At 43.0% G+C, this 19,784-nt stretch overlaps 1 protein-coding gene across 13 annotated transcripts in view; it reads left to right on the top strand.

Annotated features, from left to right (window-relative positions):
- The window catches only part of Cit (citron rho-interacting serine/threonine kinase), a 165,395-nt gene that overhangs the window by 124,284 nt on the left and 21,327 nt on the right, over nt 1-19,784 (top strand). For 11 of the 13 annotated variants that reach the window (XM_058583162.1, XM_046456419.1, XM_046456425.1 and 8 more), the window contains 8 exons: nt 4,192-4,389; nt 4,942-5,135; nt 7,729-7,864; nt 9,994-10,098; nt 15,205-15,345; nt 15,813-15,920; nt 17,655-17,817; nt 18,092-18,256. In XM_058583162.1, coding sequence (XP_058439145.1) covers nt 4,192-4,389; nt 4,942-5,135; nt 7,729-7,864; nt 9,994-10,098; nt 15,205-15,345; nt 15,813-15,920; nt 17,655-17,817; nt 18,092-18,256 — 1,210 coding nt within the window. The remainder of the gene's footprint in view (nt 1-4,191; nt 4,390-4,941; nt 5,136-7,728; nt 7,865-9,993; nt 10,099-15,204; nt 15,346-15,812; nt 15,921-17,654; nt 17,818-18,091; nt 18,257-19,784) is intronic. The other 2 variants (XM_046456420.1, XM_046456416.1) reach the window with 1 other exon arrangement.

Here is a 19,784-nt window from a genome sequence, read left to right as displayed (position 1 = left end):
GGTCAGCTTGAGCAACTGGGTGGCTTCATGGTCTATGCCATGCTCTCTGGAGTCAGGCACTGAGCTCAAATGATAAACTAGCCTCCAAGTAACCTATGCGACATTATCCTCCAAAGCTTCCATTTCTTTGTCTGTAAAATGGGGATAGAATTGACTACACTTAGTTGTAATATACCACTGCTTGTCTGATACATAATCAATTTAATAACTGTTCTCTGGGTGATGGAAGAGAGAGAGCTGCTTAGTTCCGCTGTAAATTTAAGTTTCAGAAACAGTAAGATTTAGGAAACACTGAGTCACAGAGTTTGGTAATAATGCCTCCCTCATAGGTTTCCTGCAGGGATTAAATGAGATGAGACACACAAAGCGCTTGCACACGGCCTTGTCCATGGGAGGCACTGAGCAGTGTTATTACCGTGGACTTATAACCTCCAGCTTGGAAAATGGTCTGCTTCTTGAAAACCCCTGCTTTAGAGCCACATTCAATCACAAAAGCGGATATCAGTGATACTTTTGCAAGTTCAAGGCCCCTTTAAAGACGCTTTGGGAGAGAGTGATGGATATTCCTTTCTTTTTGGTGCTGTCCAAAATTGTCCCCACTAGGAAATGTCATCTTTGTTTTTGGTGAGAACTCCTTCCCATAATAGCTCAATTGATAGGAGCACCCAGTTAGCAGCTTCCAACAAGCTGGAGCAATGAGATTGTCAAGCTCAGACCATTGCTCTATTTTGAAGGGATTTAAAAAAGGATTTGATTCAATCTGGCACCTAAAACCCTACCTCAGTCTGTTTTAGAGGGGAGTTGGTGGGCAAACATGTGACACAGCTTTAATTATGAATCAATCTGTCAGCTATAAGATTAAAAATAAATAATATGCAAATAGCTGCCTTCAGGAAAGAGCGAGGTATTAAAATAGGATTTCAGGCCTATGTGGTTTTAGCCTGATGCTCATTATTCGCCTGGTTTCTTCACCCCTAATGTTCACTGGACATTCACCTGGCAGCTCACTTCTCCTGATCTCTCAGTTAGCTATGAGGGGTCAAGATCTCCTTCTCAGAACCATGAGGTTTGCATGACAGCCTTGAAAACCAACAGATAACCCCACACAGAGACTTTTATTTTTTAAAAAAATTGGACACAGAGTAGATAATTCTTTATATCCCTGTTCTCTCTTAGAAAACAGCAGCAAGATTTCTTATCTGCGAAAATAGCACATAAGGAAGTTCTGTGGCTCCTGCCTTAGGAACCTATCTCCCTTATCTTTACTGTTGAGATGGAATCAGCCTTACAGTTTGTCTTTTTTACCCTCTATCCTTGAGGCTCAAAGGTTAGCAGACTCTTAACCTAAGTCTGTCAATAAACAGATCACTTGCCCTTGGTATAAAGAGAGCATACTCATGGCCCCAAAATAGACTTAAGCATCTTGCATATGACTTGGTTCAAAAGCAAGAAGGGTTACCCTGAGTGGTCGATCATTTCAAGTTTCAAAGATCTGGGGGGGGAAAAAGAGGAATAAATAGCTCTTTCCCTGTTGGAGAGGAGCAGCATGCTATAGGGATAAGAGCAGAGGTTCTTGACTTTGAATGCCGGCTTTGCATCTGGCTTTGTTATCCACTCTCAGCGTGTTGCTGGGCAAGTCACCTCGCCTCCCTGCTGCCCCAATTTCCCCATGTATAAAATGGGGGTACAATAATACCTACTTCAAAGGACACTGTAAACATTGCCTATTATACTTTTCTTTTTTAACCACTGGGACCATTAATTTACTGCCTGTGTTTCAAGTCGGCTTTGCGCCTATAAACTCACTAATGCATGTATAGATGTGTCTATACACTTAACTACAGCTCCAGCCACTTGAAACAGGTCCACAGCTGATGTGCTGTGACGTGAGCAGACAGAAGTGTAAGAAGTTAAAATGCTTTAAATCTTTGCATGGGAGCTTGACATGGATTCAGAATCCTCATATTGTCAAATGCACAAAATAGGGACAATGACCAAATATAGAACCAGCAGTCACAAGCTGGGAATAGGAATCAGAGACTTGAGACTCCTTGAAAACTGGGCGACAACAGGGAAATGGAGGGGCTCTTCCTACTCCAGTGATCCCCCTGCAATTGAAGTGTAAGTGAAAACCTCCCCCCACGGCTTTTCCATGTGTTTCTCCTTTAGCCCTTTATAACCTAATTTAGGGAGAAATGAAGAGATGGCAGAAATGGGCTCATAATAAACTATTTTTTTTTTCATGAATCAAAGGAAGACTTAAGTGGCATTTTGACTAGCGAGTAAATTTATATATTCTGTGAGAATTGTATACTTCTCTACATTCTTTCCTATAATCTGTTCCCAAAGAGGCTTAAAAAATTAAACATTTTGGTCATTAGTTTTTTTTTTGGTTGATAGACAGAATGCCTTTATTTTGTTTCTCTTTATGTGGTGCTAAGAATCGAACCCAGTGCCTCACACATGCTAGGCCAGCGCTCTGCCACTGAGCTACAGCCTCAGCCCCTGGTCATTAGTTTTTATTCCTTATATTTCACAGGACACATTAAGGTCAAATTGTGTACAAGAAAACTCAAACAATACAAACATATGAGAAGTCAGCCCAGTATGTACATATTGTCACAGGTGGAGATGCCTCTGCAGCTGAGCCCAAGGTGGCCCATTTGGGTTCCAGAATCCATTATGCAGCCTGTCTCCCAGCTGGTTCACCACAGTCTCACTGTCTTTGGGGAAAAGGTTAAAGGAAGCACAGTCAATTGGTGGAGAGGCTTATAGCCAGGAGCAAAAGTATCCGAATGAGTGGGTTTGCTCCCTAGAGAATGGCACAAGTTGAACACATGGTCGTTGTTTGTTCACTGCCACTGACTATGGGAGAGTTGACCATGTCACAGAAAGGGTGACACAATGACCCTCCAAGGTGTTAACTGTCTGCTAGGAATGACAAAGATGTATGGCTTCCCCCTTGATAAAGAAGGTGCCTCACCCAATAACCTTTATCCCCCTCTTGTAGCTGCCAGCTGCCTCAGGTTAAAATCAACATGGGTTCTGACATTAAAAACCAAATTACTACACCACTTTCCTACCTCAGAAGGTTCTCAGCTCAGTTAACAAAATGAAAAGCTGTGTTTTCCAAGCCACATTGAACAAATGTCCTTAATTGATGTTCTCTAACTTTATGGATTTGGAAAGATTGTTTTCTTTTCAAATTGATAATCAGAGTGGATTAAAACAGGGAATTAGTCGTGGAAACAATGGTAACATTTCATAAAGTAAGTAACCATACGCTAAAGACGTTTCCTTTTAATTTACTTCTTTTCGTTGCATAAAATTTAATTTACAGCCCCTAAGCCTCATTCCAACTATTATTAGAAAATTGCCCTTAAACTTCTAAAGTGTTTTATATAAAAGCTCACTGCAAGCACCGATACTAAACCTCAGCTAAGAGACTAGAAAAGCTAAATGTACTGGAATTGAAGTCATTCTGCCATTGAGCAGGGAAATAATTTAGCAAAACCAGATTAAATCTCTCTCAATAAAATGACAATTTCATATAGGCTGAGAGCTAACTGTAGAGTAAAATCCATTGAAGCAATGCTGTTATGCAGTATTGTATTTTCAGGACTTTTCCAAGCTTCCCTTAAGATTTTTTTCCTCTTGATTACATGAAATTAAATCTATTGCCTGTGATAATTATTCAACTAATTCTCAGTGTCCTTCCCTGTCAGTATTCCTTGATAGGAACTTGGTTTGGCTCTCTGTACTGTGGCCATTTCTGATGACAGCATCTGTAGATGGTGTCTAGGTCATTAGCCTAACTAGGTGATTGTGACACCTTGGCAAATTTCTCATGGCTTGCGTTTCCCCCTCCCTTGTATTTTTGATCCCCTGATTTTAACCTGCTCTCATGCCAGCTTGCCTCATCCACACAGCAGCCACTTTTGATTGATTTGTCTTTGCCGTATTTTCCAGATGAACCCTGAGTTAGCAAGGAACCTAGACTTTCCTTTTTCTCCCTCTGTGTAGTGGAGACCTGGGTGGGTGTGGGAATTGAGGTCTGGCCTCATGGGTAGACAGCTGTGCTTTGATTGCCGTGTCACGCAGGTGCAAAAACCATCGCTAGTGTGGTTTTAAGCAGTTCATTGCTTAAAATTAACTCTGTTGGAGCATCACTGGATTCCTTTCCCCTTTCAGGTCATCACAGACCTGGAGGAGCAGCTAAACCAGCTGACTGAGGACAACGCTGAACTCAACAACCAAAACTTCTACCTGTCCAAACAACTCGATGAGGCATCTGGTGCCAACGATGAGATAGTCCAGCTGCGAAGTGAGGTGGACCATCTTCGCCGTGAGATCACCGAGAGGGAGATGCAGCTCACCAGCCAGAAGCAAGTGAGGAGGCTAAGCAAGGCCCTGAGGTCCCTGGAGGACACTCACGAGGGTTTGGAAGGAGGGTTCCAAGACATAAATTTTGTCCAGTAACCAGGCTCCTTTTCAATCATGTCTTGTTGCCAAGGTTTTGAGATTTTAAAAAGTGGCTTTACAAAGTAGATAGTAGTTCTTCTTAATTTTGATTTTAAAAGATGAAGAATAAAAAATGGGAAGTTATACTCTATGTATCTATGATATGTCAAAATACATTGTACTGTCATGGAGAACTAAAAAGAACCAACAAAGATTAAAATTAAAATTGGATGCTTTGGGAGGCCAGCGTGAGCCACTTTGATTTTAAGCTTAGTGGCCCTTGTGCTGGCTGGCTTTGGGTTCTGCTCCAAGATGGCAGCACAAGTGGCTTTTGACCCATTCCCACCAGTCACCTTAGAAATGCAAACCCCATTTCAGACTGTAGTCAGGAGTTGGGCTTTTCTGAAACTGATCCAGCCAGAGTAACCCCTAGGAAACGTTTGTTGCTGCAAAGCATGACCCAGTGGTATTGATTTGTAGACGATGGAGGCTCTGAAGACCACGTGCACGATGCTGGAGGAGCAGGTCATGGATTTGGAGGCCCTGAATGATGAGCTGCTGGAGAAGGAGCGCCAGTGGGAGGCCTGGAGGAGTGTCCTTGGTGACGAGAAGTCCCAGTTTGAGTGTCGGGTTCGAGAGTTACAGAGGATGCTGGACACGGAGAAGCAGAGCAGGTGGGACTTCCTGATTGCAGAAAGCCAGTGGCAGATGACTTTGGCTAGGTCTTCCTGAGAGTTTTGAGTCCATGGTCCTAGAACCAGGCTGCAAGACCAGGAGACTCTTGGGCAGATCAGGATGGGTGGTCACCTGACAGTAAATCTGGACACTATCAGTTGGATTCTGTGACAGTGGCTGGTATCTTTTTACCCTGGCAAAGGTCTGGGAGCCACTGCAAATATCTCAGTGCTGTCTTTGCAGAATCATTTTTACCAGTGTGCATCATTTCCTTATCATTGTGACCATGTAGCAAGGCCATCACCATTTTAACCCTTGTCATGTGTGCTTGCCAGTCTTCCCCTTATGCCAGGGCTTCTCAGCATTGGCACTGCTGACATTTTGGGTTGGATGATTCTTTGTTGGGGAGCTGTGCTTTGCACGGGAGGCTGTAGAGCACAACCTCACTAGATGCTAGAAGCAGCCCTTTCTCCAAGTTTTGGGAGGCCAGTGTGAGCCACTTTGATTTTAAACTTAGTGGCCCCTGTGCTGGCTGGCTTTGGGTTCTGCTCCAAGATGGCAGCATAAGAGGCTTTTGACCCATTCACACCACTCACCTTAGGCTGTAAAAGAAGAAATGCAAACTGTATATCAGACTGTAGTCATGAGCTTGGGCTTTTCTGACACTGATCCAGCCAGAGTAACCCCTAGGAATATCCTTTAGACTGGGGGGAAATTGCGCCCAGTTGAGAACCACCACTCTACAAGAATAGTTGAGTGGGTTCCCCCTCCCACCCTTTCCCTCTCCCTCTCCCCACCCCATGTTGTAGGAAATGGTAATCATGAGTTTGAGCAGCGTTTGTTTCCATATCTCCCCAAGCATGGAGTTTCCTTCTTGCAAAGGAAGAAGGTGCATGATGCAGGGGTGGCCATTTACAATGAAGATGCCATCGATTTGAAGAGTTACCATGACAGTTTTGTAGCTCATGGCAGAAATGTGTTTGTTCTCGCATAACTGGCATGCTGTGAATGCTTACTGATGGAAGGAAATGACCTGGAAGAGCAGGAACCCTTTCCTCGTTGCACGAGGACACTGTGGGCCAGCAGTGGCCCTGTGATTTTTGTGTCTGCGAAGCGGATTTGTAGTTGCCCTTCACAGCTCTGCTAATGTTGCCTTCCTGTGAATCTCACCTTCCTGTGGTTCTCTGAATTCCTTAAGAAAGATAAACTATACTGAGAAATATCCACTACTTAATTAGGCTGTATCCTACTCATGTTGGTATCTCCCACTTGGCATTGGTCCATAGTACACTCAGTGCAGGGTGTTGCAGGGATGATATATGCAAAGTTCAGTTGAGCTGGGAAGGCTGGAGGCAGAAAACACAAACCCTCAAGTTTCCAAGGGAACCAATGGAAGTAGTTCTGTTTTGAACATCCTCCCGTACACGGTGTTTGCTGAGGTGAGGGGCTGCTGTTTTAAGACCCTGTTCCTGCTTTCTTCCGTCTTGGTGGAAGTTCTCACTGCTCTCCCACAGACCCCTTCCCTCCCACCCTCAAGTCCAGCTCCTATCTGAGTTGTTTCTAGGGTACTTCAGAGATAATTTTGGGGGTCGGATCTAGCCTCAGAATCAAAAAATACGCAGACACACATGGAAAGTGTAATTATGGACTGTGCTTGGAAGACTAGCCTTAGCCTACTTTCAGGGCAATTGTGAGAGGTCTTACCTTTTTCTTTCTTTCTTTTCTTGTCTTTTTGTTTTCTTTTTTGGTATTAAGTGGGATACTGAGGTGAGTAAAATATAATTCTTAATCCTTGTCCTCCACAGGCTAAGAGTCTAGCAGAGGAGGGGAGCTGTGTATTCTCTTTGCACCTGAAAGAGTGAGGTGTGCTAGGGGAGGAGTATACTGCTGTTTCAGACACAGGGTGGGGGAGAAGGGACGTTGGGGAAGAGGTTATGGAAGACACAGCATTTGAGTTTATCCTTAAAGACGAGGTAAGACTTGAGTCCCTAGAGTAATGAAGGAGAGTCTTGTCCGTGGAGGAGATTGTACAAGCCAAGCGTAGAAGCAGGAAAACGTGGTACCTAACTGGGGGTAAGGAAGTGACTTTCTCCAGTTTGCTTCTGGCTTTTGTGTCCTTTAACATTATTTAGATTATTTAGGCATGCATTCATCAGATTCAGATTTCAGTTTCCTAATGAGCACCCAAAACACTTACCCCCTGCATATGCTTTAAAGAGAGAAAATGTTTTATTGAACGGGGTCTCCCAGTGGTTCTTCAGGGGGTACTCATTCCATGTCCACCCCCGTGGGGAGGGAGCGGCAGGCTCTACACATCCTTATTCAGCTGGTTGCATTTGCAAATGCCGATTTTCCTTCAGCCTTTGAAAGTCAGTCCTCCAGGAACTTTGCCTCTCAAGGGTTATTTCACCCAGAATCTGAAGTGGGTCAGATCTTTGCTCCGTAAGCTGCCAGAAAGGAAGACATAATTTGGAGGAAGGACTCGGGTTGGTGCAGCCTGTGGAGTTGCTCATCAGGACCAGAGGTGCAGCAGCCTTTCTCCAGGTGGGCAGTGGTGGGGCTTCTGAAAGCAGGCCTGTGTTTTCCTGGCAGGGCAAGAGCTGACCAGCGGATCACTGAGTCTCGCCAGGTGGTGGAGTTGGCAGTGAAGGAGCACAAGGCTGAGATTCTCGCTCTGCAACAGGCTCTCAAAGAACAGAAGCTGAAAGCTGAGAGCCTCTCTGACAAGGTCAGCGCCAGGGCCTTCTGCCTTTTAGGACAACATTTTTGTTTCCTTCTTTTAAAGGCATGCTTGACACAAATTCAAGTGCAATCTGTGGTAAACAGATTTCATAAGTATACATTCACTCATTCCAAAAAGTCAGTTATGACTCACTGTGGGACATCTTTGGTTGGCAGTAGCATAGGTGGGTGTGGTAGGAAGTGGGTTATCACAGCTGGTCAGAGGCTTCTTAACATCTACCTGCCTGGGCTCCAGAGTCCAAATTTTGGTCTGGGTGCACCATTCTTTGGTTTTCTGGGATCTTGTTTCTAGAAGTTTTGGGATTTAATGTTGAGCATGCTTGGGAAGAGCATGGTGACAATGACTAATGTTCACTATTGCTGCAATCATAGACAGCTCAGCTTCTCCATTTTCCAAGTTCAGGGACACAAAAGGGCCTATCTGAATCTGTATTCTGTCATTCTAACAAAATACCTGCAGCCAGATGTAAAGAATAGATATATGTTTGTTTGGTTCACAGTTCTGCAGGCTGGGAATGTCAAGCACATAGTAAGGGCCTTCTCACTGCATGATAGCATGGGGGAGGACGTCACATGGTGAGGCAGAGTAAGTGTGCTAGCTCCAGTGTCTCTTTCTCTTCTTAAGAAGCCCTTAATGCTATCCTGGAGCCCTTCCCCTATAACCTCATCTAATACCAATTATCTCCCGTGGGCCCCACCTCCAGATACCATCAACATGTGAATTTGGGGATTGAGTCTCCAATGCAAGAACTTTTGGGGGGCACATTCAAACATAGCAGGGTCTAATGATACATGTGATCCTTAGTATTTCACACTGGAAACACATTGTGTTCTGTCTATGCACCATTCCTTGAAATTTGCAGAGCAATGGACCAATGTTTTGGACATTTTATCTATTAGTTTTGAAAGAGAAAAATATGAATTTTGTATTTTATATAACTTTGCTATTCCACATTTATAAAAGTAATTATTTAGGATCATTCTGGAACATGCAGAAACCACAGAACAGTAAAGGGAAAAATGACTGGTAACCTATTACCTTGTTACATTGGTGACTTTATTTGCAGTATCTTGTTTGTGTATGTTTTGCGCACGTGCGCACACACACACACATACACACACACACACACACACACACACTATACCCACACATTTATTTTGTAAACTTAGAACTTAGGTTTGTTTGTTTTTAAAAAACATTGTATAACTAGAAGCTTTTCTTGAGTTACTGAATGTTTTTTTGAACATGCAATCCTGAAAAAATCAAATTGCATGCTGGCATGTAATTTATACATTTCCCCTTGTGTTGGGAATTTGGGCTTCTTCCAATCTTTTTTTTTTTTTTTTTTTTTGCCATATAAATAACCTGATGAACGTAAGTTTTTATGAGCATTCATGATTATTTCCTTACTGGAAATTCATAGAAACAGAATTTTGGATTCAAGGCTGGTGCTTCCTGCTCAGGAATGCTCCTGAATTCCCTGAGATTGATTTGTTTTCTTTCTTTTTTGTAAGTGTGAGGAAAGTAGATGTATTATTTAGAGACAAGTGAATCCTTTTATGTTTAACTTGAAGATTTATTTTTCCTACTGACTTTTCTTGAAATATTTTGTTGCCAGCTGTCCTTTAGCAATCCAGAAATTCCAGAATTATCTTTTCTCTGTCTTGTTTTATTGGGATGAAGTTCTCTTTTCTATACCTCTCTTATCAATTTTCACACGGCAAAGCGTCATGGTCAGGGCATGTGACTTGATGAGATCCTCAAGAGTGCTCGACTACATTTCATCCTAGTACCTGTGATGCTCGGCAAGGATTAAGCTCCTGGCATAGGACTGTTTAATTAAATTCAGCCAAAGAACTTCAGATCCATAAGTTCTTGCACCGTCATCCTCTCAGAACTCGAAGTAGCTATATATGTGACCCATCCCGTAGAAACAATTCCTATCCTCAATATGGGAGACTTACCTGTTATATGGACTTCTATGTTTTCAAAAACACCACTGACATTCTGACTTTTTGAACTTGATTGTACTTGATATGTGAAGGCCTGTGGACAGTCGTTAGTGTCTAGCATCCCTAAATGTGGCATCACGGCCAATTTTTCCCAATGTCCAGCTCAATGACCTGGAGAAGAAGCACGCCATGCTTGAAATGAATGCCCGAAGCCTGCAGCAGAAACTGGAGACAGAACGAGAGCTCAAACAGAGGCTTCTGGAAGAGGTGAGTGCAAATTACCTGGGAGGTAGAGCCAGGGGGGATTTAGAAAGTGAAAATTTGTTATGTTCACGTGGTCAGATCCAAGTCAGACTTTAAGATTTTGAAGTAAGAACCTTTGAGGTAGAGTAGGGTGGTCCCATCATACATTCTATAAGATATCGAGCACATTAAAATAATATGTCTCTGACTGGCAGGGTCTCCCTGTCGCTGGTATCCTCCTACATGGTGCTTAACAGAGTGTCAAGCACATAGTAAGTACGTGCTGAATAGAGGTTTATTAAATACATGGCTGAATGAATATTGAGTTAAATTGTTCTTTAGAGTTAACATTCAAAGTGTATTATGTTTCATGCTGATAGAACATCCATGCAAATTAGCTTCCCACACAGGGCAGGGATTTGATCAGATTATGCCGAGTGCCAAATTTCATGAGGACTTTTGAATGTGCACTTAATTCAATTAAAAATAATTGTGCCCTGCTTTTGAGACATAAGATGACAAGTTCAAATTGATCTCCTAACCCCATCCCTTATGTTATTTCATGTGCCTTTTCACAGAATTCTGGAAATTGCTATTTAAATTAATGATTACTTCCCACTCCCAACCAAAGCCCTATATGTTGAATCACTAATGATTCTGTTTTGTTCATTAGAATTGACCTGCAAGGGCAAATGCACTTTGTAAAGATATCTAAGGAAAAGTTGGACTCCAAAGAGTGTTCTGTTTAACCCATAGTGAGCCTGGCAGTTTCGTTACCCAGAATCCCCTGTCGTCACATGGTGCTCACAGCTCCTGAGCCCCGCTGATAGGAATAATATCACTAGGCTGTTAAGTTTAAAAAGGGTAGTGAGACTATTGCAGGTGAGTATACAATGTCTCATAGAATGACACTTGAGAAATAAGGTGGGAATTTGAGAAAGTCTACAGATGGATGGTTGGTAATTACTGCATAACAGTGTGAATGTCCTTAATGCTACTGACCTGTGTACAAATGGCTACAATGACCCACCATGCAGGAGGCCCTGGGTGACCAAAAAAAAAAAGGAAGAAAAATATAAGTTTTATATTATGTGTACCTCGCTGCAATAAGAAATTTTAAAATAAAATTAGTTTTACACACACACATGTATGACTGAAATTCACTGAAAGTGACCCCAAGAATATTACTATATAGGTTGAGTAGCTCTTGTCCAAAATACTGGGACCCAGAAGTATTTTGAAATTCATTCTTTTTCAGATTTTGGGATATTTTTATATATGCATAATGAGCTATCATAGAGATAGGACTCAAGTCTAATCATGAAATTCATTTGTGACTCATATACATTGTACACACATAGGTGAAAATAATTTTACGCAAATTTTTTTTTTTTTTTTTATACTGAGGATTGAACCCAGGGATGCTCACCACTGAGCTACAGCTCTGGGCCTTTTATTTTTTATTTTGTGACACGGTGTTGCTAAGTTACCCAGTTGGCCTTGAAATTGTGAACCTCCTGCCTCAGCCTCCCGGGTGTATAAGATTACAGGTGTGCACCACCAGGCCTGATGAATTTTATGCAATTTTTAAAATGTGCCTGTGTTTTGATTACAGTTCAGCACAATGAGATCAGGTGTAGAATTTTCAACAAACAGTGTCATATTCATGCTCAAAATGTTTTGGATTTCGGAGCATTTCAGATTTTGGATTTTTAGAATTGGGATGCTCAACCTGTGTTAGAGTTTTTAACTCTACCTAGGGGTCAAATAGAGAGTTCTGGTCTTTTATCTGGGATCAATAGGCAATATTCCCACTTTGAGCTCATGCTGGGAAGAAAATAGGAATACTAGATGCCCCTGACTGTCCTGTTTTCCTGAGGAGGGCAGGTTGACCCTAGCAGCTCAGTTCTTTGGCCTAAGGTGACATGATGAGTCAGTGACAAGGCTAGGAATAGGATGCTGGGAGCCTGTCTCAGTCCCCCAGTTCTCACTTCTAACCCATGTGAGAACATTTCCAGTCTCCCAGTCTGTCCCTCACAGATAGATGTTTGAGCACAGGCTTCTGGCTGACATTGAGCTTGAGTCAAATTTCAGACAGTGTAAACCATTACGAAATAGAGAATGAGTTATCTATTCATTTATTTATGGCAACGCTGGGCATCAAACCCAGGGCCTTGCACACAGAGAATGATCTTTATTGGCCAAAACATGGCTGAGATCCCTGGTTGCGGAGTGCACTTTGTAACCATGGGCCCAAGGCCCCAACCTAAACATCTTCTTCATAGGAACAGAGACTTTTAGTAGGACAGAATCAGAGTCTCAAAATTAGAAGGAATATTTATGTCATCTAATCCAAATTCCCATCATGAGTCTCCTTATTGCCTTACTGGGACAAACTTCGCTAATAGAACTCTCTCCCACATCTTTCCTCTGGGGCCGGAAATGGCCTTAGAAGCTCTCTTGCCTTGACTCTTACAGACCACCATCAGCCCATTGGAAGTAATGCCAGAGATGAAGTCCAGTTACCAATCCTCATCTCCTACTGAGATAGACACTGCCTTTTCCAACACTTCTCATGGGCATCCCTCATTAACTCAGGCAAAATACCTATAGTGACTTTGGACATCCCAACCCATTTTTCAGCAATTCTGATTTTTAGAAAGTCCTTTCTTATTCTGAAATAAAACCTACAACTTTCACCCACTGGTCCTATTATATCAAAACATGAAATTAGAGAGTAGTCAGGCCTGTCCAACCAAAATTGAGATTAATATTGACTAATGATCAAATTAATTAATTAATATTTAATGAATGTTTTGTTAGCACTTACAAGGTGCCAGGGCCCCTTCTGAAAACTTTACACGTATTATCAACAGTCCTATGAGATGACTTCTTTTATTATCTCAGTTACAGTCAGTATCTGAGGCTCTCTCCCACTCCAGATTGCCTTCTCTTTTCTAAGTGAAACATTTCATATCCCTCCAAGCTCTGAATGATCTTTTTGGCTAGCTCTATCTTTCCAAAGAGAGTTTCTGGAAGTGCATGTGGTTCAAATATGGTTCCTGAGGTCTTTGTTTAGTGGAATATTTCCCCCTCCATACTGGTTTCTGTAAACCTCTCTCTGCCAATTGCTTGGGTTCTTTAATCACACCAGTGACATCCAGGGACCTGTAAAATCACATCTAGACTTCCACAAGCTTTTTTTTTTTTTCCTTTTTAAAAACATCCTTATGTTCTATATTTACTCAATTGAAGTTTTAAGAAATACCATTCTATTGAACTTGCTTGTTCACCTACCCTCCTGTCTGTCCACTGGGGTTTCCATGTCTCAGGTTCTGTCATCCAGCTCCTTCATCCATCCTCCCAGGTTCTTGTCACCCCTGTAAAGTCAGTGGGTCTAAGCAATGGCTGAGGCCCAGGAAGTCACCTCCTTTTGCCTTTCTCCAGGAAGCAGATAAGTGGTTTTGAAAAACATTTCTAAATATCTCTCTGACTTGGTTTTTATTATAGTAAATAACCATCCTATTTCTTGGAAAGCCAATGGACAGTTGATGCATTTATTCTAGAAAAATATTTTGGGCCTGGCTGTCACCAAATAGATCCCTGTCTCCAGCACTTGTCTTTCTGGGTCCTGCCTAGTAATTAGTGTTGTCCTAAAATACTAGGAAGAGACTAAAGAGGGTAATTTGTGGAAGAAGTCACTGTGCTGTGGGGAACGGAGTCCCCCTTTCAGAGGGCATCTCAGTTGTTTCCTTCCTTCATTCCTTATGTGTCTTAGGGGATTCTGTAATTGTATTAAAAAATTTCAGGCAGGTTGTACACCCAGGCTAGGTGATCTTTAGTTAGTATTTCCTGTTTTATGGCAGGATTGGTAGGGAAAGGCAGATGGGAAGATGATCAGGGCACTGAATTGGATGAAGCAAAGAAAGCAAGACAAAGGAGGTGGAAAACATCGAGATCCATGAGGCACCTGCTGTTCCCTGGGCACCGTGCTCAGTGTGTCATCCAGCGAGGCCAGGTGTTCTACCCACGGTCAGATGAAGAAACAGGCTCTGAGAGGCAGCAGGACCTGCCCACGGTCATATTGCTGTTGAGTGTTAAAGTTAGGATTTAAACTAGGGTCTGAAAGATTCCAAAGGTGCAGATTCTTTTGACTACAGCCAGATGCCTCAGGTCCTTCTCAAGAAGAAGGTCAGGTAAGCAGTAGAACTGGAAAGAAAACCAGGCAGAGAGCAATAAAGTTAGAGGGAGAGGGACAGAGGGCTTTGGGATCTGCCATGGACCTTTTGAAAACTCCATGGTGATGTTTATTGCTCTTTCCTAGCTCCTGGCTCTAAGTGTGCAGAGAGTCTAGGCCACCAGGGAAGAGATTATTTGGGTCACTTGCAGTATGGTTGGATGACAACCCAGGGTTTAGTTGAAGTTTTGTCAGGATGGAACACATTTTCAGAAAGAAACAGACACATTTTAGGAAAGAGAACCATAAAACCAGTATCTTTATAACTTGTCCTATTTTCTGGTTGACTTCTACATAAAAATCGGAGAGAGATTTTTCAGAACAAAACTGTTTCCAATATATTAAATTGAATTTTTTTCCTGGGTTTTACCACTTATATACTGTATCTGGGATCCTCTGCCTTTCTCCCCACAGTGTGATCGAGGCTATTACCTGTATGAGTCATGGTGATCATGAAGTTGGGGTAGATACAGTTCTTCCATAGGTATTCTACACTGCCCATACAATGATTTCTCCTAAGGACCATTAAGATCCTAAAAGGATCAAAAAATAGGGACAAATGGAACTTAGCTATCAGGGAGCTGACTTTGCTGTCCGCTCTTAAGTATCAAAGTATTCTCAAGTGTATCACTGACTGGGAAGGCAGACCTGTAGCCTGGATTTCCTGTCATGGTGGGGATCTTGTGACTTGGCCATCAGAGATTTTCTTTCAAGTTCTTTTTTATCCATGCCCGCGTCATTTAACAATAAAGACAGGTGGTATTTCTGGAAGCACACGATTTCCAAAGCTGAACCTCTAGTGTCATGCCTGAAATTAATTGAGAATAGGAGCAGCGGGGGACATGTAGTGTTCCGGATGGTGTCGAGTCTTTCTCTGGCCCTTCTCCCACTAGCAAGCCAAGCTACAGCAGCAGATGGACATGCAGAAGAACCACATTTTCCGTCTGACTCAAGGGCTGCAAGAAGCTTTGGATAGGGCCGATCTGCTGAAGACAGAAAGAAGCGATCTGGAGTATCAGCTGGAAAACATTCAGGTGAGGGTGGACAGAGGGAATCTGCTGAGGAGCCCTCTGCAGGGCTGCAGGAGGGTGCTTAGCCTCTCGATGTTCTAGGTTCCACCCACAGCATATGTGTGTGTGTGTGTGTGTGTGAGAGAGAGAGAGAGAGAGAGAGAGAGAGAGACAGAACCTTTCCCAACACTTTAATTATGAATATTTTCAAACATTCAGAGATGGTGGAAGATTTCCATAGTGACCACCACCCGGATCCTACACTTAACCATTTGCTTATTTTTACTTTCTCATATATCTCTCCATCTTTTTTTTTTTTTATTCTGATAAAACTGGAACTACACACATAAATTTCAGCCCATGCTATTTGGGTTGGATTTTCCAGTGTCCTAACGACTTTACTTTTCATTTTCTTAAAGTACCAAATTTGGAAGTACACTCCTGTCTGGCTCTAAGGTTATCTTCCCCCCCCCCCCCCGCCATGGTTCCAGGTTCTCTACTCTCATGAAAAGGTGAAGATGGAAGGCACTATTTCTCAACAAACCAAACTCATTGATTTTCTGCAAGCCAAAATGGACCAACCTGCTAAAAAGAAAAAGGTGGGTCCAAGTGCGCGGCAGCTGGGAGTTGGCCAATTTGACTGCACGGTTCCTGACTTAGTGGATACCACTGTGATGTATAACCATGGGAACATAGAAGAAAAAATGTGTATTGTCTTGTTTCATTTTGGGTTGAAAAATAGGTTTTTAGATAATTAGAATAGCCTTTAGCAGAGCATATCATCAATCAAGTCTTACTTGATGTTTGTGGCCCCTTAAGTTGTAGGGCCTTTCTGTGTTAGGGGAGTGGTTTTCCCCTCCCACTTAGTAGCTGGGGTGGGGGCCTCTCTGCAGAGAGAAGGACTTATAGGTAGGTCATGTATGCAAACCTGCTTAAACAGGTTCACAGGTCCTTATATAGGACTATAGTAGGATTAGCAGCTCCCATGTATGGGATTCAGAGGGATTAGTAGGTCGTACATCTGGGACTCTGAATCAGTCCTTAGGTTACCTGCATGGGACTCCAGGAAGAATTACAAATGATCTGGCCCAGTGGTTTTGATCAGCTAATGAAGAGACTGAACCCTGGGACTTGGAGTGCCCAACTGGATAGCCATACTCTCCATACCATTCTTTTAAAATTAACTATGGATAAAAACCCAAACCATGGGCAGGTTATATATAGGTACACATTATAAGTTGTTTTATTTTATTTTTTCAGTGCTGGGTATTAAACCCAGGGCCTTGGGCCTGGTAGGCAAGTGCCCTACTACTGAGCCACACCTCCATCTCCAGAAAGTAGCTTCTTCAGTCTCGGCTTTCCCAACACACAGAAATCCTCACACTAGGTTTGGCCAAGTGTTCACAGTTTCAGGCCTCTAAGAACTTGCAGTTTCCTTCCAAAGGCCTTAGTACAACCTAGTGGCTATGGCAGCGCTTTTATAGAAAAGGGCCTAATGACTTGGAATATCCAGGAGAAAGGCTTGGAGGACTAAGTCAGTGGTTGGTCCCAGTGTTCCTGGTGCCATCTCTACTGTACGAGGAAGTGCAGCGTTCAGAGGTTACCTCCTGCTAAGCAGCCTCTGCCTGGTTGGATTTCAAACTTGCATATACTATGTGACTATATATTGCTAAGCTTATGATATTTAATCTTTTTTATTTTAGCAGTGGACTGGTGTCTGGTTATGTCACTTGGTGTAGTCAGGGTGTTTCCATCTCTTATTTTTTAAGTTAATTTTGTCTCAGTTGCATTATTCTGTTTTCCTTTTCTGTGTACAGTAAATGTTTCCATTTGCATTTTTAGTAAGCCCCTTATTTTACCATCATTTTAGCCTTCATTATCAAATTTTGCTTTTAAAAACAAACAAACAAAAAAACACCCCTCTCTGTGTCTTGTAACTAAGCATCATGAGACAAATTCAAAGGCAAGAGTGACCTCTGAACCATCTCTCCTGGCTCCATACTCCATCTCTCCTGGTTCCATTTTTTTGAGGGGAAAAGACTCTCAGGAAATGGCTGTCCTGTCTTGGGAATGCTAAAGGAAGAGGTGGTGGCAATTCAAGCATCTTTAACCCTCTTGGCGAAAACGTCCGCACCTCACTTTTTTTTCAGCCGGCTGGAATGGGCTGACGCTCAACCTACCCCTTCCCCCTTCACATGCCATTTTTACTAAACACACTTACAGTGAGTATGTTCCTGGCCTTGGTGGTCTGCTCCTCCCGAGTCAGCTTTCCTTTAGCTAGCGCACAGTGCCAGTTTCCAGGAGTTAGGAGATATCTCTGTTTCCATTGCTAGGGTTTATTTAGTCGACGGAAAGAGGACCCTGCTTTACCCACACAGGTTCCTCTGCAGTACAATGAGCTGAAGCTGGCCCTGGAGAAGGAAAAAGCTCGCTGTGCAGAGCTGGAGGAAGCCCTTCAGAAGACCCGCATTGAGCTCCGATCTGCCCGGGAGGAAGGTAGGGGCTCCATCTACAAAGCACTCCAGGCTGTGAGTGGGGCAGAGGGCTGAGCTCCATGAGATTGGTCAAAGCACCATTTTTGTTTATGGCCTCTGAGTTTTCAGTCCAGACACCCCAAGTCTAAAAAATTATAGCCTCCTCTATGTTCCCAAATTGGTATGACTTATATCCATTTGGTCTTGGGGCCTTGAAAGACAGCCCAGGGGCAGTCTGCCTAATCTGGTCCTCTTGATAACTCTGCTAACCCAAAATCACACTGGTCTCTCAACAGCTGCCCACCGCAAAGCCACAGACCACCCACATCCTTCTACTCCAGCCACAGCGAGGCAGCAGATTGCCATGTCCGCCATTGTGCGGTCACCTGAGCACCAGCCCAGTGCCATGAGCCTGCTTGCCCCACCGTCTAGCCGCAGAAAGGAGTCTTCAACCCCAGAAGGTATATTCTTATCTTAGTCTGTTTTCTGTTGCTATAACAAAATACCTGATACTGGGTAGTCAAGAAAAGAAGTTTATTTGGCTCATAGTTCTGGAGGCTGGGAAGACCAAGAGCGTGCCTCCAGTATCTGGTGAGGGCCTTCCTGCCGCATTATAATGTGGTGGCAGGATGGAGCAAGTGAGCTAGCTCAGGTTTCTCTTCCTCTTTGTATAAAGGAATGCCACTGTGGGAGCTCTAGCTTCACCTCCACTAACCCTAATGATTTTCCAATGGCCCCTCTTCAAATCCTATCTTCATATGAATTTGAGGATTAAATTTCCAATGCAAGAACTTTTGGGGGACTCATTCAGACCATATCCATTCTTATGGGCCTGTTGGAGTTATGTAGAATTTTTTTTAACCTTCCAAGAATTGCAGTCATATGGTAAAAATTACAAGTAATTCTAAGGAATAAAGAGTGAAATGTGAGTTTTCCCTCCCCTGACAGATCCCTTAACCCAGAGTCGTCAGATGTTTTCACTCATCAAGTTCTTTAGCCAGAGTTCATGAATGTAGCCATGTTATTAATTCATGTATCTTATATGAACAGATTTAAAGAATGTGAGAAAATAAGCCTATTTTTCTCAGCTTGTAAATAAATATCATAGCACACTATACCGTACACTGCAAGACGCCTTTCAGATAAATGTTAGACACACATCAGAACACAGGGACTTACTTCATGCTTTCAGAGGACTACCCAGATGGTATGGGTATACGATTCACCTATTAAACCAGACCCCTGCTGTTGGGCACTTAGATTGTTTCCCTATAACCACAGACACGCTGCAGAGAACAGCCTGTACTTCTGTAGGTGTTGTGGCTGTGGAATAAACTGTTGGGAAATGAGTCATTGGGTTAAAGGTTTTGTACATTTCAAGTGTAGATAGTTTGTGGCAGTTTATTTAGCTATTGACAGGGTAAGGAGTTTTGTTTGTGTTCCTAAGGATACTCTGTTCACCTTGAGATGGAAAGGACTTCTACAAAGGCCAAGGAGAGTGGTTTGGAAAGGCTTGGGGAAAACAGAGCAGAACCGTGGCTTAGCATCATGACGTCACCATCAAAGCCGCTGGGGCTGTGAGTCTCCACGGCATTTCACTATTGCTCTTGTTTCTTTTCCACCATGAGGTGGTCTCTTCCTATGTTTACATAACACCTTGAGTCAAAGAGCTTTGCTCTAGAAGTCATCCAGATGGTGTTGGGAACCTAGAGGAAAGCGTGGTTCCTGGCTGTGGTGCTCACTGACGAGCATCGGAGAGCAGCCTCCTGGGAGGTGTGAACGCTTCTCCTTCTCGGGCTGCGCCTTCCAGCTCACAGTGCATTGCTGTTATCCTTCCTCACGAAGGAAAGGAAGAGAGCCGACCATTCAGAGGGACATGTCCAGAGCTTTTCTATCTAAAGTTGCCTCTAATTAAGTCACCATTGAGAGGAAACCGGTTAAACTGGGGGTGAAGGGTTGGCCTTACAGCATAGATGTAAGAATCAGTTC

Source organism: Marmota monax, unplaced genomic scaffold, assembly GCF_021218885.2.
Source record: "Marmota monax isolate L192 unplaced genomic scaffold, Marmota_monax_Labrador192_F-V1.1 WCK01_AAM20220418_F8-fsc00185, whole genome shotgun sequence".
NCBI lineage: Eukaryota > Metazoa > Chordata > Mammalia > Rodentia > Sciuridae > Marmota > Marmota monax.
Note: the sequence above shows the minus strand (reverse complement) of the source record. Positions and strands in the feature narration are given on the sequence as shown.